This window comes from Misgurnus anguillicaudatus, chromosome 1 (assembly GCF_027580225.2).
Source record: "Misgurnus anguillicaudatus chromosome 1, ASM2758022v2, whole genome shotgun sequence".
NCBI lineage: Eukaryota > Metazoa > Chordata > Actinopteri > Cypriniformes > Cobitidae > Misgurnus > Misgurnus anguillicaudatus.
In genome coordinates this window covers 14,288,693-14,313,299 of record NC_073337.2, presented here as the reverse complement: position 1 = coordinate 14,313,299, position 24,607 = coordinate 14,288,693, and the positions used below count along the sequence as shown (strand labels likewise).

At 36.5% G+C, this 24,607-nt stretch overlaps 2 protein-coding genes across 2 annotated transcripts in view; both read right to left on the bottom strand.

Annotated features, from left to right (window-relative positions):
- Nucleotides 1-15,828, bottom strand: part of taf3 (TAF3 RNA polymerase II, TATA box binding protein (TBP)-associated facto) — a 56,949-nt gene extending 41,121 nt beyond the window's left edge. The window contains exons 1-2 of the mRNA XM_055190274.2: nucleotides 15,516-15,828; nucleotides 14,120-14,380 (exon numbers count right to left, since the gene is read on the bottom strand). Of these exons, the coding sequence (XP_055046249.1) occupies nucleotides 14,120-14,380; nucleotides 15,516-15,681 (427 nt within the window). The 5' untranslated portion in view covers nucleotides 15,682-15,828. The remainder of the gene's footprint in view (nucleotides 1-14,119; nucleotides 14,381-15,515) is intronic.
- Nucleotides 15,829-19,511: 3,683 nt separating this feature from the next.
- On the bottom strand, nucleotides 19,512-24,586 carry atp5f1c (ATP synthase F1 subunit gamma). The gene is made up of 9 exons (XM_073867036.1): nucleotides 24,462-24,586; nucleotides 23,969-24,003; nucleotides 23,687-23,813; nucleotides 23,397-23,606; nucleotides 23,118-23,261; nucleotides 22,931-22,995; nucleotides 22,241-22,396; nucleotides 21,864-21,960; nucleotides 19,512-19,655 (listed from the first exon to the last, which is right to left on the bottom strand). Exons 1-9 carry the CDS (start codon nucleotides 24,500-24,502, stop codon nucleotides 19,652-19,654), a joined length of 879 nt encoding a protein of 292 aa, XP_073723137.1. The 5' UTR covers nucleotides 24,503-24,586; the 3' UTR covers nucleotides 19,512-19,651.
- Between the last annotated feature and the right edge of the window lie 21 nt (nucleotides 24,587-24,607).

Here is a 24,607-nt window from a genome sequence, read left to right as displayed (position 1 = left end):
GCAAACTTTTCTCACTGGTGAATGAGACATGAGATGTGACCGTCTGATCTGTGCGTGTTCATGTGTTTTGAAAGAGGCGTGACTTTGGATGGCGATTTGACTGGAGGGTGGGGTCGTTATTTCATTGCTAGGCGGCTAAAATTAGCATTTTTCAAAATGTGTTACCCTAACTTTAACAATTTCAATCAGTGCTATATTGCATTTGTATTAAAGTGTCTACACTAAAATGTAAATGCTTTTATTTAAATAAATAAAAAACACATTTACATTCATGCATTCGGCATAATTCGGCATTACAAGGTATACATTTTTATCAGTGTGCTTTGATCCTTGGGTTCGAACCCATGACCTTTGGTGCCGCTAACGCAATGCTCTATTACATAACTATACAGGAGCATCAACATTTAAAAATATATTGGTAAAATAAAAATTCTAAATTAAAACCAACATAAGTACAAATCTAAAACACTGGCCTACCCAGCAGGAAAAAAATTGTGTGCTCTCTCTGAGCTATTTTGAAGAAAAAATGTGAAATGAGCATGTCCAGAGATAGATGATAGGCATACACACATCAGGAATCCCAAAATAACATGCAGGCGGGTCATAATAAGATGACATCATGGGAAAAATGTCCACCTGCTGATTTATAGGTCACTCATAGCAGTCTTTAGGAAATGCAAGGGTAGGGACTGGGCTGCTAATCTAGACAAATTGTAACCAAAATGATTGAAAACTATATAAAATACAAATGTTCTTACTTCACAATCATACTACATACCAGTGGCGGCTAGTGACTTCTTTTTTTGAAGCGCACGATGCGAAGTTCGTCACAAAATGTATGTAGCTTGTCATGTGTGTGGTTCGTCATTTCAAAATATGTGTTCTGCGCTTTGAGAGATCGTGTGTGCATCACGTGTCATGCCAAAATAAGTGCCTGCTGCCTTGAACTTGAAAAGAGACGCTCGCGTTTGCCAGATACTCGCAAAATCTCATGCGTAATCAGAGTTTTCTATTAAGGAAGTGTCTTGCGAGTATTTTGGGAACGTGAGCGTCTCTTTATCATTAACGGTTTTGACGCGTGTGCAGCAGGCACTTATTTTGACAAAACACGTGATGCACACAGAATCTCTCCACACGCAGGACACATATTTTGGAAAAGGGAACCACACACGTGACAATCCAAACACTTATTTTGAATTAGCGCATCCTCCAAAGAGCAGTCACAAGCCGCCACTGCTACATACCATGTTTATATATATATATATATATATATATATATATATATATATATATGATTATATATATATATATGATTTGTTGCCCTCCGTCTGAATGCTGGTCTCATACACCTCTTGTTTCCTATGGTGGCATTAAGTGCTTACCTAGACTCCCTCTCTGCTAGGACAATAAACACACACTAATTCCCTGGCACTGCTAAACGCTTCAGCAGCAGCACTGTTTGTGTGTGTGTGTGTGTGTGTGTGTGTGTGTGTGTGTGTGTGTGTGTGTGTGTGTGTGTGTGTGTGAGAGAGAGAGAGCACAATTACTGAACAAACACAAGAATCATAAAGACACTTGTTAAACGTAACACTTTAGTAGGCTTAACTACATGTTTATCATTAGAACTATGAAGTACCGGTAAAAAGTTTAGACACCCCTAGTCAATCTTTATTTCTAGTTTCCACATTTTGGAATATTAGTGAGGTTAACTATAAAATCACACAAATGAAAGTGTGGAAATATTATGATCAAAACTTTCTTACAAATGCAAACTGTTAAAGCATATGCATTGCATTTAAGCATAATTAAGATCATGAAAGACCAAAATACAATACATGTATAAAATCATGCGTGCCTAATTCAATAACTTATTTATTAACTGAAATAAGGTTACGATCTGAAATGTGTTTAAAAATATGATAAGATATCATGGATTTTTATAACTGAAAATTTTTTTTATAAAAAATGTAATTTGGATACTATTAACTAAATACTAATCAAATGTTGAATGCAAAAGTTGGTGCAAATAGTGGAGCAGCAAGTGTTACGTTTACCCTTTATATATATTTGGTCCATCTCAAACAAGCACACACACATACACACAAGCTCACACCCCCACCAGGAACTGGCTATTTCAGCCTGGGTTAACAGTGACCCACCCATGGCGCCCTGGGACCAGGGGCAGAGGTTCTGTTGAGCCCGCGAGGTTGTCGCTCTCTCTGGGGATGAATTTACATTCCTACCACTCCCATCCACCGGACGAACCAAGCCCAACACACAGAGTCAAAGTCACATAACACAAGTTAAAAAAAAACAATCACGGCCGTCTCAACAAAACTACTTAGACCGACAATCACAAGGCCCAGGGCAACAGAAGCTAATAGCTGTGTGTTTCTAAATGATCTTTCAAGTGTTATTCATTTTAGCTTATGTGAACGTAAGAACCTGTGATTCAAACAGATACGAGGAAAAGTTCAACTAGATTTTTTTGTGTAATATTTTTGTACTTTGACTTTAGACGTAACTTTATAGTTAAAGCATGCTGACAGTCTTAATAGATGTTTCATCTTCACAATCATCAAATTCGGCCCTTACAGACATTTAAATTATACAGAGTTAGCTTTCAAGACAAATACGTCTGCTTTTTAATGAATAATTTCCAGCTAAAGTCATTATTTGTGAATAACTCTTTTTGTTTAACATAAAATCATCCTATATAATGTAAAGAACATTATAACATTGATATCTTTAATATTGACTGAGTAAGATTAAAATCAATGTAAAATCAATAATCAAACTTTAATGCTACTCATTTTTACACCATAAGTCTTGGATTTTACTAACCAAAATTCACCTAATTATGCCTTACTAGTTGCTAAAACAATTAATCTAGTTAAATTAGTAAAACACCTCCTGCATTTACAACTTGAGAATTGCGATTATTTAAGTTCTACAGAAAGCTAGCTAGGCCACTGCTTTGAAACACTGTACACATTATGTGTGTGAAATTTAAGGGTGCGAGAGAGATGAAGAAAAATAAACCGGGCGTAACGGTGCTATCAAACACAGGAAAGCAGTTACTTTAAGGTATCACCCCGCTAACTTGGCGTAAATGTGGATGAGAATTTCTTAGGAGTAGATCGAGCGTACAAACGGCATTCGCCCTGCCAGAGTCGAAGCTCGGAGGAGCCTGTCTTTCATGTCATAATGCCAGAAAGAGAGACAGTGGCCTGGCAAAGCCAATCATCATATGACACCTACGCTTACAGGGAGGACAACAGACCAGGTCAGTGTCTGCCACATTGTGTGTATACACGTACGCATCGTACTGTACGTTCCGAGTAAACAAACATTTTGAGGAAAAAATTCCTGAGAAAACACGTGGAATATGTTTGTTTATGTTTGCCAACGACAGACGGACAGCAAAGGAGAGAGATAGAAAAGATTAAGATTATAAAGAATTAGAGGGTTGGCTGGTGCAACAGTGCCATCTAATGGAAGACGAGGTACTACAACCCACACAGATATCCTTAACTCACAATTCAAGCTACATAAAAAACAACACAATCTAAATTCTGCTGGGTTATTTATAACCCAATACTGGGTAAATACTGGACCGAACACATGTCAGGTTATAAATAAACCTATGCGAGGTTATTAACCCAACCATGAGTTGAAACAACCCAGCATTGCATTAGAACAACCCAGCATAGGTTTATTTATTAACCCAACATGTGTGCTGTACGTATCACCAGGGCTCAACATAAAGGACTGCCCGGTGGCCCGGTGAGAGACGTTCGGGCCAGTAAAAAGTATTGTGCTTCACCCTCAGTCACTAAAATATATTTTCATCAATATATATTATTTAACATCTTGAAAGCAGACATTTACTTGGGTAAAGCACGACAAAAGAAACAATGCACTATTTTGCATAGTTTGCTGTCAGTTTACAGGTAAAGCAGAAAAGTTGGAAGCCTTTTTTGTTGAAACATGTCTGTTGTAGATGTATACAATTATATTTGACTTTTGAATTATTATTTTTAAATATGTGACACTCAATGAACGACCAATGTCGCACACCTGTATATTCCGGTTAGGTGCGTTGGATAAAGAGACAATAATAGTCCACCAAACATATATACACAAGAGATATCCCGCACACTAATAACTTGCAAAATATTAAATTAATTTATTGCGACGTTTCGATCGTAAGGCATATGAACATATGTGACACTGACATTTTTTTTATTGGGGCCAGTGAAAATTTTGGCAGGGCAAGTGAGAACCTAAACCAGTATAGACGGTTTCATCGGACGCACGTGATACACGCCTGGATCCGAACTTTATTTCCGGTTTCGTTTTTTTAATGGTCTGACTAGTGGCTAAACCGGTCTCTTGAACAAATGCCTCGTGGAAAATAACAAATGTTTTGGTTTCCTAAGTAATCTGTGTGTTGTTTTTTTTGCTTGTTATATAAATAAACTATGTTTAAAGTACTTTGTTGTTATTTATTATTAGCGGAGTTTACCGGAAGTTATGTGCGGACAGCGACAGCGGCTTGTTTATGTTGTTACTGCTGAAACCGTCTATAAAAAATTATTTGTGTTGTGCCCTGAACACGTTTAAATAAGTAAACTAAAACAGGTCTTTAATGGACAAAATAAAAAAAGAAAATAATTATCCTGTATTTTTACACTGGATTTAAACATTTACTTAAACATTTTGATAATGATTTTTAGTAAATAATGCAATGCACCATGAAAGTTTTATTATTTTAAAACTGAAAAAAACTTCAACAACCATAAAGTTAAAGAAAGTTACTTAAGAAACTGGGTTGATAAAGTTTATAAATCTACTTAACAAGCTTGATGTTTATCAACAATAACATCTGTTTTACTAGTTTTGATTAAAAGATACAACAAAAATGTACACTTTAAATCAAATAGCCTACTAAAACATTATTTATTCTACCTGTCCAAAACAAACAAACATTTTTAATATATTTGTATTTTATGTATTATAAAATCAAATGCTGAGTCAGTCGAATCCCACATCACACCAAATTAAAAGCTATTAAATTCTCATTGCATTGCAACACCATGAAGATAAGAATGCGGGAATGAGGGAAACTGGCGTCAATAATGAATTCAATTAGATTGTAGTGCTTTTCACAATTGTTTAATTGTTTCAAAGCAGCTTTACATTCATAAAACAATAATATACTTATATATTTATACTCCGCCCTCACATCTACGTAACTGCTTTAAATGTCTTTGGGATCAGACGACTTGGTAAAAAAATGTGCTGCATATCAGCTGTAGAAAACAATACATGAAATTAAATTAAAACAGCGTATCTTCTCTATTAGAAAGAAACATTTCATTCAACACCACAGCAAAAAGTCAAGAGGTTTAGAGTAAGAGCTTTACGGCATCATTAAACTTTACAGGGATAAAATAAGTTTTACCTGTATACGAAGTCTTTACGCTTGTGAGTGTTTCGTCTACGGAAAGAATCAAATTTGGAACAAAGGATGAAAAACTATCACGATGAAAGTAGAATACGCAAGGATTTAAAGAATGGGAAATAGAAACAGATGAAACTGAGCGCATGACAAAAGAATCAAACGATTCTGTGGCATAAAAGTGGATTATGTGTTTAAGAAAGATCTCGCTGTAAGGCGGTCTCGAAAAATGCTTCATTCCGAAAGAAACTTGAGAAATTTGGACCTAAATTAAAAGATAAAGGACTTTGAAATCACACACACGTTTTGTGTTAGTACACCTGGGCAAAGGAGGGCATCTCACTCTCCAGGACTGATCCTGGGTCGGGTGACCTCTCCGCCGAGCCCGATAGCCGGCTCCTTGCTGTCTACCGCTCGCATACCCTTAACACACACGCCAGCATGCTCGCGGTACCTGGCCCAGTACAGCAGGGAGTCATCCCAGACCTGTCAATCAAAATGTGCCAACGAGCAAACACGGAGCTCTCTGTCTTTCTCTCTCTCTCTCTGACACACACATACACACACTCATCCGTGCGGTCGGCAGACAGGAGGAGGTAAACGGTTGTGACAGGGGGCAGTAGGGTTGGCTTGAGCCATCTATCATAAAGCCACGACAGAGTAACATAAGACGAGGCTTCTTTCTACACATACGCACAGAGACGCACACAATTCTGCACCGAGATCACTTCGTGGCACCTCACAAACAAATCTAAATTATTAAAAAAAACACAGTACTGTCATAATTGCCCAAAATCTTGTTAGTCCAAACCTGTTTGAAATCTAAAGTCTCATGTTACTTCTCTCATTAATTTTAACCTTTGATCCAGTCATCTTTAAAGATATCAAGGTTATATTTTAGGTTCACATATTGCTCTTTGCATAATGTAGGATGATTTTATGTAGCAAACAGCATAAATGTTAACTAAAGATGAAAGCAATTTTCATTTCATTAAACTATTCATTTAAGCAAGACGAACTTATATACCGACAAATCGAAATGGACTTCTCTGGTCCTGCAGCCGCATGTCAGATTTATTTGATAGCGTTTTAATTTGCTCTTTGATTTGATCTAGATTTGAGCAAAGTGGCCCGTTTAGGTACTGTATTTTAAAGGGCCCAACAAACGAAAGTAAAAAAGACGAATGGATCCAAAGCAGGCAAACCTCTGTTACAGAGTGAGAGGGGTGGACGAGAGACTAAGAGAGAGAGAGAGAGAGAGAGAGAGAGAGAAAGAGACAGAGAGAGAGAGAGAGAGAGAGAGAGAATAAATCTGCACTCGTCCATCGATCCCCATCCTTTCTGCTCTCATCTTATCTTCGGGTCTGAGGGAGTCAGGCAAGTTAAAACGATTCTGACCTTGTCCGACATAAATAGTCAGAAAACTACAAAGAGCAGATAGCCCTCTCTCTATGTGAGCAAAGGGGGACGAGGAAGGGAAATACATTGAGATAAGAGGAGGGGAGAGAGATAATACAGGAGTTACTACATCAGCGAGAGTGTCACAGACAGACATAAAACAAAGCAAACCGAAGGCCTATTTTCCACCGGCACTTGGTGCCAGCACTCGGTCTTCAACCGTTCCACCTGTTTCCACCACACACACAAAAAAGAGCTGGAAATCTGTCGTGACACAAACTTCTAGAAACCTGCCGGATTCGGACCAGGAGCACTAACGTCAGAGAATAGGAATGAGGATAACATCCTTATTAACGAATGTTTTCAAAACAAGAATGCCCTCATCATAAAAAAATGTGACTTATGTCAATGTCATGTGCATTTAGTTGATAAACTTTCTGGTATTATAAAAGTCACAATGCAAAGCAGTTTCAAACACTGCAGGTTCCGGATATATTAAAATTTTTCCACTATGATTTGTGTGAATTAGGGCCCACAATAAATAATTTCAGCATTGACACTGCAATTTGCGCATCTGCAATAGTCACATCTCAAGACATTCAGAGCATTTCTTTTTTGAAAGGAAAACTAACACTGTGTAAGAACAGATTCAGTAACATTTCATCACGCGAAAGACATGGTGGTAATGATTAAAACGGTTTTGAAGGTTCCTCGACACGAAGTATTCCATACAATCAAGCAACTATTTTCCTCAAGTTGCCATCCCAGAGCTATACAAAAAAAATGCAAGGCAGAAGTTAATTCCACTTAAACCAAACTTTTTCCAAATTATCCGGTGAAGTCATCAAGTATTTTTCATATAAAAAACAGCATTTTTTTTCTTTCGCAAAATGACTCGTATGAGTTGATTGCAATTTTATTTTTACTAATTTAACTTCTGACTGGCAAAATTTGCAATTCATGACATTAAACTACTTTATAGGAAGTATTAGGGTAAAATATAAGGCAAGTGCATCAGCAGGCACGAGGAAATACATCAGTTTTTGTCATAATATTCTGCTAAATGAATTCAATATTTTGTTTGTATTCAATATTTACTGTATGTTTTTTCATTTTTTACTATAAACTGTGAAACAAACTGCTTTTATATTTATGTGACATTTAACAAAAATAGATTCTGGTGAGAATCGTTACAGTATCAGATAAGTCTGAGGTGCTTTGAAATATATTGGGGCTAAAATACGTAAAGTAATTTTGTGATCGACTGTTTTCTACATAAAATCATAATGTAAAGAACATTTTGTGAAAATACAACTTTAATATCATTAACGCTTTCCTCGCCATTAAATAGATATCTCTTCAACTAAGAGAAAATGCTGCCAATGCCCTGCAAATAACAAGTTTTTATGGCAATCCATTTTTTGCTATTATCCACTAGGTGGCGCTCTTACCCTCCGTTCACACCAACCGCGGTAGAGGCGGCAAAAAGTGCTATTTGCGCGTAGTTGGACGCTTAAAAATTTTTAGTGTACTCACTTCATTTGCGCGTGAAAGCCGCACGTGAAATTGTACTCATTCGATACATTCACGTGGAAATTCTGCGATGCCGCTCGCTCCCTGTAATGACAGCACTACTAGAGCAAGCTCCTGATTGGTTAACGCGGCGCGAATATCCGTTCAATTCGCGTTCCGCACCATTTGCACTGGGCTATTCGCGCACTGCGCTATTCGCACACTGCGCCGCAGGATGCATTTTCGCGTCTTTGCATTGACTTAACATGAAAATTACTCGCGCTTGCCAACTTATAAAACACTGAAGCATCCAATGATCCCCAAAACATTAAAAACTCTGTTTTTGTTTTGAATCTGTCTCTAAAAAGTTATTTCAGCTTTTTGATCAAAATTTGGTATTTTTGAAAAAAACTTACACATGTTTGAGAGGTGATAAAAAGAGAACAAATGAAGATAAGACAAGTTTTTAGTTTGAAAGCAAATAGTCCGTTCTTTCATTTGATATATAGTTTATTTGTTTATGAGGCGGTTTCCCGGACAGGGATTAGACTAGTCCTAGACTAAAATAAATGTAGGAGCTGTCCAAACTGAAAACTTGCACTGACATATCTTAAAATACATCAGTGCTCTTTGTTTGCCTCAAAATGCACACAAGTAATGTTTTTAGTAAGGCATGTTTGTAAAAGTAGTTATTTTATTAATTAAACTAAGGCCTAGTATTGAGATAAGCTAATCCCTATCTGGGAAACCACCCCAAAATCTATAAAGATTAAGAAGATAATTTTTTGGAAGGCATTAAACTTTTGTGAAAATCATTTAAAAAAATGCTGGCGCTGGCTGGCATTAAAAAAACCGCTGGAGGGGAAAAATTAGTATTGACTGAGTAAGGTTGTGTCAAAGATTGAAATCAATCTTTGATGATCCTAATTTCATAATTATATAATGATACTTTAGCCTGGATTTTACAGACAGGGTCACATATGTTTCCAAATCTCTATAAGACTGAGATGGCACATCATTACTTGTAGTCAGTTAGTCACTATGTCAGTAACAGCATCATTCTTAAGTCAGTGAAAAATCAAAATTAGCTCCCAGCTGAGCACCAGCACTATTTCGATAGAAAAGATGTATGACTGAAAATAGAGAGAGAGAGAGACAGAAAGCGCGACAATAATGACTATTTTACTTAAAAGACAAAATTCTTTTCATCAGACCCGATTCGCCTGGCTACGGGAGCATGCCCTCACCAATCAGAGCGGGCCCTGGGCCCTATTCTCTCTAAAGAAGATGTGAATGTCGTGGCGGAAGAAAAGGAGAAAAGACGGAGGCCTTTAATATTCATCCTTTTCTCTTTTTAGAGTGTAACGGCTGCACCTGACATCTACGGAAACTGTGCAAATCTCTTCACGCATTGTCAGGCTCTCCTCTAATCATTTTACGCCCTTGTAAGGCTTTGAAAAGAGGCGATAACGAAGCGAGTCAAATACGGAGCTTGCTTGATTCATAAGCGAACGGAGGAACGCCGCACAAGCTTGCAGAAAGAGGTAATAATCAGCACCCCTGGACAAGAAGATTCACTGCGACTACACCACAAGTCAGCGGGGCAATGCGACAAAACTTTCTGGATCGCAAAAGTGCAATATAACAAAACTGAAAGCTTATGATAAATGCAGCTGTCCATACTGCAAGCCCCCAAATTATTCAATAATACTAAAGCTTCGATTACCATTAACAAAGATATCTACAGCGTAAATGCATGGTGCAATAGCATCTTTACTTTGCAAAGATGATGCATAATTAAATCAGAAATGCTAACCTTATATGATTGTAATCAAAACTTTTCTAGGCAGCACAACTTAATGCAGAGAAGCAAACTCGCATCGTGGTTAGGGTTCAGATCTGCAGTTCTTCCAAGTAGCTGTACATTTTCAGAGCACTTAATCTTGTTCTCTCTCTGCATAGATGGAGAGCCTTTATCGGACTATGCAATCACTGGTAATTTCAGTTTAGAGATGCAATCGCTTTTTCTACCTCACATTACCTTCTTCCCTCAGGACTGAACAACAATACGCTCCTGCACAATAGACAAACAAAACCATGCTGGCTTGGATGAAACCCAAAACAGCAGTGACGTCCTGGTGTAATGTGTCTTAATGTACCAACCATAGACTGTAAAAAAATATGGAGTACGCGACACAGCTTCCTTCCATTGTAATGAAATGAACGTAAAATGTATGACGATGTGCGTTGACATGTTACGCAAAAAACAGCAGTTTGGAGCCAGGACATGCGCAGAAGGAATCGTCTGTGGAGCCCAGAGACCGAGCCGCGGTATTAAACTTCTGCCCAATGCTTGCACGCCCAATTCAACCACGCCCCTTGAATGTCTCTGGCTTGCTAAAATAAGGTAAGTTAAATACAACTCATTTTGTTGGTGTAAAATAACAAAGAAATCAAAAATTAATAGTTAATTATATATTCAATCTTCCCTCGAAGCTCTGCGAGTCCACGCTAAGAGAAGCTGTCAATCACAAATGTCAATCATAACGACACGCCCCGTTTCTATAGCATCAAATTACTAGATAAAACTTCAACAATTAAACATTTATCAGCGTGATAACAACTACCTTAAAGAACCAAAACCATCTTTTGGAAAATTTTATTGGAAGTGTTATTTTTTTATTTTATTTTGACCCAAGTCCCATTCGTTTGCATGGAGAGGGTGGGGTTTATGAATAGTACTGCATCCAGCCACCAGGGGGCGATCAAAGAGCCAGCTGCTTCACTTTTTTTAGGATGTATAAGGCACACCTGATACCAACACATTGACCTTAAATGTATTTGAAGCTGAAAATGATTTTAGGTAGTGATTTTAACTAGAATACACTGTAAAAAAAAAAGTAAGTTTAACTTAAAAAACAAGTTCCCTGGTTGCCTTAAAATTTAGTTAATTCAATTTAAAAACATTAGTTAGCTCAAACAAAGTTGTATAAAAATGTTTTCAACTAATATTTTTAAGTTTTTTAAATTAACTCCAAATGTTAAGGCAACCAAATAACTTACTTTTTTAAGTTGAACCAACTATTTCTTTACAGTGATAGTTTTAAAGGCGGGGTGCGTGATTAGTCGGGCGGACTACTAAAATACACTTGTAGCCAATCAGCAGTAAGGGGCATGTCTACTAACCAACATCGTTGCCTGGGTTGCGTATGTGTGGTGCGGGTCTATCAAAAGAAGGTCCAGAATCTATTGGGGTAAGAACGTATTTGTTTAGGTGATTTCAAATGTCAACATTGGCTTTCAGAGATCATGCACCCCACCTTTAAAGTACGATTACATTGGTGCTTTGTAGCTTTCTGGCCTTTTCGGTTAAGTTTACTCACTGGTATAAGGAAGACTTGTATAATTTACAAATAATAACAACCAGTATAATGGTCTGTGTTTATTAATGGGCACATTTTTTATGCAGTTTATGATGGCAAGCATTGGGGTCAAGACCAAAATCAAACACTAGGTCTCTTAAGACCCAGAAGCAGACTACATACCAGAGTCTAGGATCTAGAATCATTGCATGGTATACAGATAAAAAACAGGTTGTCCATTTCAAATAATTGAAATAAATGCTTAAATTATTGCAGTATTTATGCAAAAGAAGAGGTCAAAAGGATCATAAGATCAATGCTCTATTTTTAATAGATACACTTGGATAAAATCCTAAAAACCAATAAAAAGTGAACTTAACTGAGAAAGTATAAATGCATTTGCTATTAGAGAGATTGAAAACATGAGATTGCAATGAAGGGTAAGTACATGATCCAATGGTGCCAACCTGTGGCTAAAATTGCAACTGCAAGAGAAAAACATTTAAGAGTTTGGTGTAAAGCACACAAATCCATGTGTGTTTTAATCACTTTTAAAAACAAAGAGGTGCTCCATATCCTTTGTGGTTTGGAAAACATGTACTGCATACTATTTAGATGGTAAAATGAACTGTATATTTAAACATTCGTGTGTTTTGCCAATTTGAGTACATTTGTGGCACAAGTATGCAGAAGGGGAAATTCAATGTATGGTCTCCAACTGATCTATGAGAAAGAAACAGAAGGAAGCAGGGGAAAAAATGGAACTGTAGGAGAGAGAGAGACCAAGAGAAGGAGATCTGTAGTCTTTTTTCTGGCAGAAGGACATCCAGCTGAGCGCTGGCTCCAAGCCCAGTTAGACCCCTGCCCTGGCTGGACTCACACATACGCTCACCTGGGATGCCTGCCATCCGGGCCAGACCTCCACCGGCTCCTCACACATACATGCCTGAGACCCCACAGCCCGCAAGCTTCCTGTTTCACACACACTGACACCCACAAACACACCTCACAGCCAGAGAGCTTCCTGTCCAACCTGAAACAACCCTGATCATGTCCGCCTCTCCACCACCCACTGGCACGCCTTCGCTGTGTGTATGATGAGACAAGAGTGTGTGTGTGTGTGTGTTATGAGCCGGATAGAGTGAGCAGGTGGGAGGGAAAGTGGAGAAGCACAGCACAGGGGAGTGATGGGATATATACAGGTTCCTGTATGAGCAATATGTTCGGTCAGTGTGAGCCCACACAAGCACACTCTCAGGACAAAAATTTAAATTCACTATACATGGGCTCATTTACCAAGATGCACAGGATGCATTGTCATGTTAAATGCAGTAATCTACACTATTATTTTAACCACAAAAATTAAAAAAACATATTACTGACACCAGGAATAAGATGGAATATATGTGGGGGGGTATGATTGGGAATAAGAGAAAAAGTAATGTGTTTCATAGGAGGTTCGTAAGCATTCTGGAGTGTGACAAGGTCCTAAAAATTTTTAATAGTAAATTAATTAATTAATCAATTATATATATATATATATATTATTAAATAATGGGACATTTTGTACTTTTAAAATTCTATAGCTTGTTGTTACACATTAGGAGTGGTTCTCAAACTAGGGGATGCGAGATGATGACAGGGGGACCCCAGTTTTATGACATTTTATAAAATACATTAATCCTCAGAAAAATATAGCTACAAACCAACAGCACTATATTGTATAATTTAATACATGTTGTTTTACTTAAAATCTAAGCTTGATATTGTTTTATGTCATGATTTTTCTTACATGGGGGGGGCACGCTGAAATGATTACGAACCACTGCACTATGGTAACAGCCCAAATCTCCATATAAATATAGTACATTAATTGCAAACAGTACATTCAAGTAAATCCAACTACTTTTTATGCCGCCTTCAAGTGCATTTAATACAGAAGTAGTGTAATTCTAACAAAATTATGTATTTCCTGTAAACTTTATGAATAATTAACTTTAAAGTGCCCAGACAGTTAGCACATTACAAAAGACATAGAAATTATAATTTTTGTATGCTTTTGTGTCAAGTATATATTAGCGTCAAATACAAATATTTATTTTTCATATAGTTGCATATTTAAAATGATTAAAATACAGCGCATAAAACTGAAAGTATGCTAAATGATTTATTAACATTGTGTATCATCAAGAATCCTGAGTTTGCCACTCACAAATACGACTCTGAATTATGATAGTTTGACTTGAAGGAAATATTATCATCATATATCCTAAATATGTATGTGGGCACTGTAATTACTATAGAATTACAATGCAATTAGGTTGTAAATCTTTAAATAAATAGCTCCAGATATCGACAGCCCTATAATAACATTGGTACATACCTTCCTGCAGCGAAACAAGTGGAGGGAAATATTCTGGGACATAGTCTCTCCTCTCTCCCCTCAGGGCATCGCGAGCATCTGTGTCAAAGCCAGCAGCAGGAAACTGCAGGACGCTGCTCTTGCTAATAGGAAACTGAGGGATCATTTGAGGAAACCCAACAGGCTCCAAATTGTTCACATAGTCCTCAAGTTCAGCTATACTGACTCCCAAAAATCCAAAAGCTTGATCCACATCACTCAGTCCAGGGTCTGTACGTCCATCTGAAATAAGAAGAAATTATTGTGTTATGTATCATACAACATTAATGATGATCAGGATCATAGCAACTTTTATACAGTAGCATTTTAATCACCTTAATATCGAAGAGTCAGAGTTCTTGCAGTAATGCAGTGATTACATGGCTACTTCACAAATAATTAATCTCATATGAAATTATGCATTCATCTATTCTATTATGTGAAAAGAAGAGACATGAAACTAGCAATTTTAGCGATTAGTTACATCATTTAATTGTCATTATACCAAAACATTTAACTTCATAATAATGCCACAATTGACCAAGTATTCCATAGAAAGCTAAATATATTTTTTGATGTACAGAAGACCTGAATATGTCTCCCAACTTTTTAAATTATTCATATACAAATGTGACATTGTTTGAAATGTAAGGCACATATAATACACATAAACAAACTAAACTTCCAAGACAAGCATTACTATAATTGACTCCCAAAATGTTGACCCCCACATAAACACATAGACACCAATGATTCATATTTTGCAAACTTTCATTTTAACAGCTCTCAAATACAGATAAAGGTGTTTAATTACTTTACTCACACGATAACAAATACTGAATTTACACTAAACACAACATACATTTAGATATAACAGTGATGCTAAGACCATCACTATGGCAACAGGTGGGATGGATCCCAGCATCATTACAAACAACTTTATATTATCTTCTTTAAGATATACCAAACAATTCAGCCTCTAATTCAGTTATATACTTGAACTCTTCTTTGTTTTGGGCAACATACTTTAACCAAAACCTTGTTTATCAATAAGCCAAAACAGACAGCTAACTAGTCAATGTCTGGTCAACTGTCATGAGCAACTAATACAAAAAAAGCTTACGGTTAGCTTCAGGACTAACCCTCTGTAGTAATGTATTAGTTACGTATTTAAAAATATTTAAAATAAGCTGTTTATTGTAAAGGTTTCACTCTCAACAGCTCAATCTACATAACAGTAGCTAGCTAGCTTAGCATGCTAACAACAGTTGTAGTGGGCGGGGCTTAAGCACAGACACACTTCACAGAGAATACAAACACACCTCTTTTCCTGCACAAATGCCTTATGGTTCAGTAATATAACGTCTGAAGTACTCACAGAGCTCGGAGTATCGGTGGCAGCTCCGCGCCAGCTGCTGCACGTATCTCTCCAGCACGTCGGACAGCAGATCACAGGCGCTCAGCTGCACCGCGTCCCAGCCCACCGCCTGGCACATCTGCGCTACGGACACCCGCAGCAGCGACCGCGCGTAACCTTCACACATCTCTCAGGTGCCGAAAGGCCGCTCTTACGGCGCCTGTAAAGGCTGGATGAGGTTTGTTTTGATCATTCACATGAACAGGGACATTGGCGCTTCCACAGGAGCCGCCATCTTTACTTGCCGAGCGAAGCATTGGAGAGCAATCGATCGCGCATGCGCAGAAGAGCGCAGTATCTGCTCGATTATACCATAATCGATTATATGGCCTGAGTGTGAGTGGATGTGGGTTTGGGAAACTGCCGCTGATTTCTGATTTCCTGTTATGTTTAAATTTTAGCAACACTTTTAATGTTTGGGCTCAAATTTAAAATAAAATTGTAGAAAAAAACATTTTTTTTTACTTTTTTATATACATAACTGTTTAATAGATGCATTTCTATGCAAACATATCTTCTGTAGCTAATAATTTTAGTGTATATTTAGTAAATAAAAGTAATAATGAAAATAATATAATATAACGTGTTTTATTTGAGAATAGTTTTACTAGTTTTTCACAATACTGTAAGTATGTACATTTATATACTTGGAAGACACTTTTATCCAACGTGACTAGTAACTTCAAGTCAAAACGTATTAAGAAAAAGTCAAAAAGTATGTTTAAAGGTTAAAAATACTATTAGCATGTTTTTCAGAAATGTCAAAGCTTTGGGGTCAGTTTGACCCCAAACATAATAGGAGAGTTAAGGAGCTGTGCACATACACAAAAAATAACAATATGTGTAATTTAAAATAATAAACCTGTATGTATTTTGTAGAACTTTTTGAAAGTTAATATTTCTTTAGAAAGGGTGGTAGCAACTCAGGATCTTTTCCTGCAGTTTTATTATAATAGGCTACCTTTAGTTTTATAGTAGTCTAGTCCATGGCATTTGTGGTGCAAACTGTTACAGTAATCATTTAATGTAACTGTGATTTACATTTAATATAAGTAGGAAAACATCCATTAATAAAAATACAATATTCAGGATAAAATTTTTTTAGTTGAACTGTAATGCAAATCAGAGTCATTTTCAGCTAAATGCAAAAATCTAATTGTTTATCATAAAAGTTAGATACATAAAATAAAACCATATTGATCCTTGATTTAAAATAGGCGTCAATGAAGAAATATATAAAACTGAAATAGAGAATATAAATTGTACTGTATGAGTTAATTAAAAATTATAACCATATAGGTCTGGTAAGATAAAATCTATGTTTATAGATTAAAATTAAAGGGGACATATTATGAAAATCTGACTTTTCCATGTTTAAGTGCTATAATTGTGTCCCAGGGCCCAGTGCTTCTATCAACCTAGAAAATGTGAAAAAGATCAACCCAGTAACTTAGTTTTGGTAAACCATTCTCTGCAAGCATGTGAAAAAATAGGTAATTGTAATTTGGCTCCTATTGTGATGTCAGAATAGGATAATACCGCCCCCTTTATCTGCACTATCCAACCATGGCACAGCCATCTAGTACAGAAAGAAAGAGAGAGAGAAAATAATTCACAGCACAACTGAGTTTCAATTGCAACAAACCACCATCATTGTGATCAGTGTTTGCACTTCATCAGCTCATTTGCATTTTAAATGACAAACCCAAAAACGACACACTTTTGCTCAAGCCTGCAAAGTGGCAATTTTAACATGCTGTAATTAATTATCTCTAAAGTATTTTGAGCTAGAACTTCAATTACGCACTCTGAGGACACCAAAGATTTAGTTTACATCTTAAAAAAATCTCATAATATGACCCCTTTAAGTCTAGATTTAAGTAAAATTATATGTAGATTTCTAATAAATGTAAAATACACACTCTTGATGCCTAAATGGTTTAGTTCATTTTCTTAAAAAAAAAAATCCAGATAATTTACTCACCACCATGTCATACAAAATGTTGATGTTTAATTTTTTTGACGAAAACAATCCAGGATTTTTCTCATTTTAATTAACTTTAATGGACCCCAACACGTAACAGATATATTGCAGTTTAAAATTGCAGTTTCAACTGAGTTTCAAAGGGCTCTAAAAGATCCCAAACGAGACATAAGGGTCTTATCTATAGTGAAACGATTGTTATTTTTGACAAAAAATAAAAAATATGCACTTTTAAACCACAACTTCTTATCTATCTCCGGCCCTGTGACGCGCCAGCTTGACCTCACGTAATTGCGTAATGACATGGAAAGGTCACGTGTTACATATATGAAACGCACATTTGCGGACCATTTTAAACACTAAACTGACACAAAGACATTAATTAGTATCATTCCACATACAACAACGTCGGAACAGCCCTCTTTCTCCACACTTGTAAACACTGCGGCGTAGTTTCGCATTCGTCATACTCTTGATGTGATGAGGTATTGCGTGAGGTCGCACTGGCGTGTCACATGACCGGAGATAGATGAGAAGTTTGGTTTAAAAGTGCATATTTATTTTTCTTGTCAAAAATGACAATTGTTTCGCTAGATAAGACCCTTATGCCTCGTTTGGGATTGTTCAGAGTCCTTTTAAACTCCAATTTTAAACTGCATTAAAACTGTTACGTGTTGGGGTCCATTATAATGAGAAAAATCTTGCATTTTTCGTAAAAAAAACAATTTTTTCTCGACTAAACAAAGAAAGACATCTACATTTTGGGTGACATGGTGGAGTAAATTAACTAGATTTTTTTTTAAGAAAATGGACTAATCCTTTAATATTATACAAGTTACATTGTAACTTATTAAAGGGATAGTCCACCCAAAAGGAAATTCTGTCATTTACTCATCCTCAAGTTATTCCAAACCTGTATATTTCCATGTTCTGCTGTTCACAAAGAAAGATATTTGTAATCAAGCACGAAACACCACTGACTTCCACAGTAGAAATAAAAATACTATGCAAGTCAATGGTGCCCCAAAACTGTTTAGTTACTGTACAAAAAAAATGTGAAAATTGCTTAAAATATCTTCCTTTGTCTTTATTAGCACAAAGACATTTATACAGGTTTGAAACAATCTAAGGGGGTGAGTAAATGATAAAAGAATTTAGTTTTTGGATGAAATCTCTCTATAAATGTTAAATGTTTACTCATTAAATCACTTTGGATGAAATAATCTGCTAAATGAAAGTGAAGTGAAATGAATTAATGTAAATGTTTAAAATAAAACTATTACATTTCACTATTAAACCGGATAATTATTTTATTATTTATTTTTTCAAACATAAATACTAAAAAACTTTAAAATGTCCTCAGAAAATACGCAGAAGGGTACGGCTGTTGGGCTTTACTTCTCAGATGATAACCATCAGAATCAGAGATCTAGTGACAGCTGATTAAATAATACATGAGTGACCCATATGGTCAAACTTTTCTACTTGTCCATTACTTTAATAGATCGGACCCTCTTCCACAATCAGTGACCCCCAAATTCACCCTTTCATGGATACAGACACCCAATACCACAGCTCTAACATTTAATCCGATACTGTGGTGACAGGCCTGGTTTGAGTTTCAAATGGATAACAAGCAGGCTAAACTTGTTTTGATTGGCAATTATAAGAGGGAACAATAAGGATTCCGTTGAGTCAATTGGGTTTATCAGTAATCAGTTCTAAGTAACCTAATAGTGTTTTAAGCAAAGTGTGTACAAGCTAGACAGAGTTTATTGGAAGGATTGACCCAGTATCCTATTTGTATTGATAACCTCTGAGCACAGCCAAGCACACAGTGCCTTCAAAGAAAAGTTCACAAGCTTTAATTCCAATAAAAAAACAAGTGAGGGTCAGGAAACAGGTTTATTTTTTAGAGGACATCAAAGCTGATTGGAACATACACTAGAAATAGACTGGGGTACTCAAAAGGATGGTGTTTCTTTGTAAGAGGTTTATTTTCTCCGTCATTGTACAAATACAAGCACATATATATTTATGAATTCTACATAAGATCACCGAATTGGAGAGCATGTGCACCAGAACCACACAGTAGCTATACAGGGCTCCTTATTTATCTGTGAAAAAAAAAGAGAAAATGTATAATTAATTGTTTTATGGACATCATTTATATATGGAGAAACCTAATAAATGCTCTTAGGCACACTCCAAATATACAAATCACATAACTTGATTACGCACACAAATGTAATTTTAATTAACTAACATAAAGGTAAAGAATGTAATTTCTGAACCATTAGCCACACTAAACAAACAATGTAGTTTGTTTGAGCAGACAAACTAACATTGGATCAGACTCCAAACACATTTTAATTCTTTTGGTACAAAGTGAACCTTTTACTGTACATTTGACTTTACTTATATGGTGCACCAGTCAGTCCATCACTGCCTAACATTGAATAAGGCTTGCTTGCTTACAGACTTACAATCTTACTCATTACAAACGCTGCCGAAATCTACTTCTCCACCCTCCACCAATAAGCAAATTAAGTCAACATGAAATAGTATACACAAGCCATTTTACTTCCACAATGCATTTGCGTGAAACAATAAAACATAATGGTCAGGTCTTGATATTATATATAGAGAACTGACTTGACCATGAAAAAATGGTTGACAGCTTAGTCTGAGCTTAATAACTTAGTAAGTATTTTAAAGTATTTAAAGTTTTTTTTGACAAAACTGTGCAAACTTTTTATTTGAAAAATAAAATGCACTGTTAATTATACACAATAAAAAATTACATCTTTAGGAAAATAGAGGCTTCACTTTGATTTCATGTTGACTTTACACCACTACAATAACCTACTACATGGCATGCAACAAAGCAAACATAAAACCTAAAAACCCATGTTTCACACCATTTGGCTCTACCAGCACACAAAATTTCCTACAGCTGCTGTAGTTTGTTACCTTAATCATGCTTCAGTTCCTGAAAATAGTGAATGCATGCATAATATGGAAGATTAGTAGAAGGAAAAATAAAGAAAATGAATGTGGGTCAGTCACGATTTAGTGAAGAAATGAATAAAACGTAAAATAAAGTTTTTTTATAAATATAGTGATGGAAAATGAAAGTAATGACAATGGTGCAACAGAAAAGGTTAGTCAGTGGACTTTTTTTTATTAGTGATGCAACGAAATTCTGGGCCGAAACTAAAAAATCTTTATGCACTTGCAGTGGTGACTGTGGTGGTGATGACGTTAAATGCCAATTAGCATATATGTGGCATCATCACATTGTGTTCTGGTGTTGGCATGAAATGTGTTTCACTTCTACTCTTTGATCTGTCAAATTAACTTCTGTCATTTTAACACACCTGAATGCTATTTTTACATATCCATTTGTGTTGTCAGACATAAAATGAGTAGGCTATAAAATAGTCACTAAACGCGACCCAGTAACACCTCGTGTTTAATCCAGCCAGTTGTTCCTTTAACTACTCCTGATTTATAAACATGACATCGTCTGACAAAATCACCATACATTTACATCGAAGCCTTACTGCTGTTGCTCTGTTGATTCTGTGGAGGGCCGCCACAGATAAATCAATGTATGGGAAACACTGATTTAGCCAAAAAAAATATTTAATTTTAAATATATATTTTTTAATATAAGTTGTTAGAATTATTATTAAGTCTAATAATTCATACGAGTTGGAAAAACTACAAACCAATAAAGTCACACGAATCAAATGAAAATAAAACAAAACTAAATATTCTTCGTTAACTTCTATGCAACAATCTAATTTAACCGCTTTTCTCTAAATAATGTACACTTTATAAGAAAACTAATATATGCAAAACAGTTGTAAAGTAATGCAACTCAGCAGCCTTGTTAATACCACATTTAATTATGATACACAGTCATTTAAATGAAGTCTTAAGTATGAATTACTGAAAACTGTTCACTTCATCATCATCAGTTATTGACAGACCCAATGAACATTAACAACTATATTTGATAATCACAATACGACTTCAGCTCGACTTTAAAAAAAACATGTGCGTGATCTCCTACGCTAGAGATACATTTAAGGGTGATCATAGGCAGTAGCGCATCACGCAAGCTGCTGTCACAATTGCACTTTGCTGTGTAGTGCTGTGATAACTGCATGTTCAGCCGAAACTTTTGGCCGGCAAAATTTTTTACTTTTATAAATAAATAGTTTTAAAAAAAGTAATACAACAGATGCATGTGGTAGATTTCGCTCATGCGGGAGAGAAAGAGAGAGAGACATGCAAAGATAGGTGAAATATCTTACAGAGCAGCAGCTCCAGAAATGATCTCGATGAGCTCCTTGGTAATGACAGCCTGGCGAGTTCGGTTGAAAGTCAGGGTCAGCTTATCGATTATATCAGCTGATGGACAAAAAGTGTACAAGACAACAATTAAGTCACAGGTGCAAATCTCTTTAAAAATTCATGATAAATGCCTACAACTTTGCCTTACTATATAGCGGAGTACCAAGTTGTTTCACAATCCCAAACAGCCTACACTTATGCAAATTAACTCAAATACTTGCAATTTTTTTTTTAATTATCATCATTTATAACATCATATTTTGTATAATACAAATAAATGGGCATTCAATTTAGCCAGAACCACTAAAGGTTTAATACGGTACATAAAAAGACTCAGAAGCATTCTTGCTAGCATTGTCCATAGCAGTCATCCTGGCACTCTGCTCACTGGTGGTGGATTCCTTCAACCCATAATAGATGATGTTGACCAGAGAAAACTCCTGATAATTCCTCAGCACATCAGCATCGATGTCATCATAGATGCTCATATTCTCTGCACAAAGCAAAAAGATGTAATGCATCCTTAAGTAGCTTGGTACAGGATGCACAATAAGAAATAGAATAAACAGTATTCATCCAAAACACACACAGGACTAACTGGTGGCCTATTATAGGCCATTATTATACCAGTTATTTACAGGTCTGTTTCAACATGCACAGTACACTCTAAAAGATGCTGGATTATTTTCAACCCAGCCATTGGGTTAAATTAACCCCAAAAATGTTTATATTTGACCCAACAATAGGGTTAAAACCCAGCAATTTGAGTTGAATCAACCCATCATAGGTTCAATTACAACCCAGCAGGTTGGGTTTGTCCCTTTTTGAAAGTAGTGTTGAAGGTCATGTTACTGGTGTATCCCACAGTATAAAGGCAAATAACAAAGCAGCAGCAGCTGGTGGTGAACACTGTAGGAGAAGCATCAGCAGTGATGGCGCTAAATTGAGTTCACTATTCACAGTTGTTCAATATATTCACAATGCATCTTAAATATGCACTGGGGTTTGCAATGGTGCTCAACAATACCTGAGCTTGCAATGGTGTCCATAGAATACAGAGGCTTCTCCTCTGTCCTGTATGAAATCACAGACCTGCCCAAGATACAAATCACAATCAAAATCAAATCAAAGAAAACTCCACATGTACTACTGTCTGCACAACTACAGTTCTAATTGTTATATTACAATTATGTAATGTGAATAACATCACAGACCTAAATCTGTTGAAAACAATGGTTCCCTGGTCGAACTCATAGCCGGACTCCATAAGCTCTGTGGCGATGACAGATGCGTCAGTGAAAGTGGGAGGTTTGCGGCCCACCTCCTTACAGTTGATCAGGATGTGTTTGCCATGGGTCCTGTGTTTACAGAAAAAGATGGATTAACAACAGCAAAACAATGCTGTGAAATAAACATTTGCTATGTAAAAAAGCATGATGAACCTACAAAAACAGAAATGGTTACATGTACGTTACAATTAAATGATGACATACCTGTACAGCAGACCTCGGAGTTTGTCACCGACATTTACGACCATAACTTCTTTGCCGGCACCAGAAAGCTTGGCGATTTCGCTCTTCATGGCCTTGGCCACGCTGCTGTGGATGGCACCGCAGAGACCACGATCAGAAGACACGCCAATGATCAGGTGCTTATTCTTGTCTTCTGGAGCCTTGATCTCAGCTTTCTCATAGAGAGCCAGAAACACAAAAACATCCGAATGCATTTAAAAATGTTGGCTTATTTTAAAATGCAATGATTCATTTGGTTTTACATACCCAGAGAACCAGTGCCATAGACGCGGGCTGGCTTCAGGGACCTCTCAGCTCTAGCGTATTTAGCTGCTGCCACCATCTTCATGGATTTGGTGATCTTCTGAATGTTCTTGATGGACTTCAACCGAAGGGTGACTGAAAATAAGAAAAAGAAACATGACACTGATTGCATAATGTCACTGCAACAAAAACAATAACTTTATTAATATCAAACATTATATTATAGCCTATATAATGACAGCCTTGCAATCATCCGACCTTTCATGATGCTAAAAGAAAACTTTACTTACTGTCCTTCAAGGTTGCCATGTTCCTGACCTGCCCACTGCAAAAGATTTTAAATTTTAGTATTCAGCAATAAATACAACAGATGTGCAAATTCAAAAGATCAAACTTTAGGAAAATAAACGGAGTTTAATTGAATCCATTAACCCTTAATGTGAATAAACTCAACATATCGTCCATGTCATCACAAGGGTACATAACTCTACGTTACCTCCACAGAAACAATTAGGTCTTCAAATAACAACACATAGTTAACCTTTTAAGACTGCATACTGATTTATGCAATAGTCGTTTATTAGCAAAACTAACGTTATCTCTGTCGCGCGCTGTCATACGTTTTGACTGAAGCACACTGCGGCCTAAAGTTCGTTACGTCCTTGCTGTAATTATCCGACATTTAATTGATAAAGTGACACAAAATAGCTCCATTATGCATGTAAACACGACACCCGCTAATACTAATTCATTTTTATTTCATAAAATAAAATAAATTATTACCATTGTGGGAGGAACACCGCCGCGCTGGTCCTGGCGAACATGATCACTTCAGTGAAGGTCAGATCAGCCGGTCTGCGCAAGCGCAAATAATACCGGAAAGAACGCGTGTTGTTTAAACTCTCGCGATATCATAGATACACAGGAAT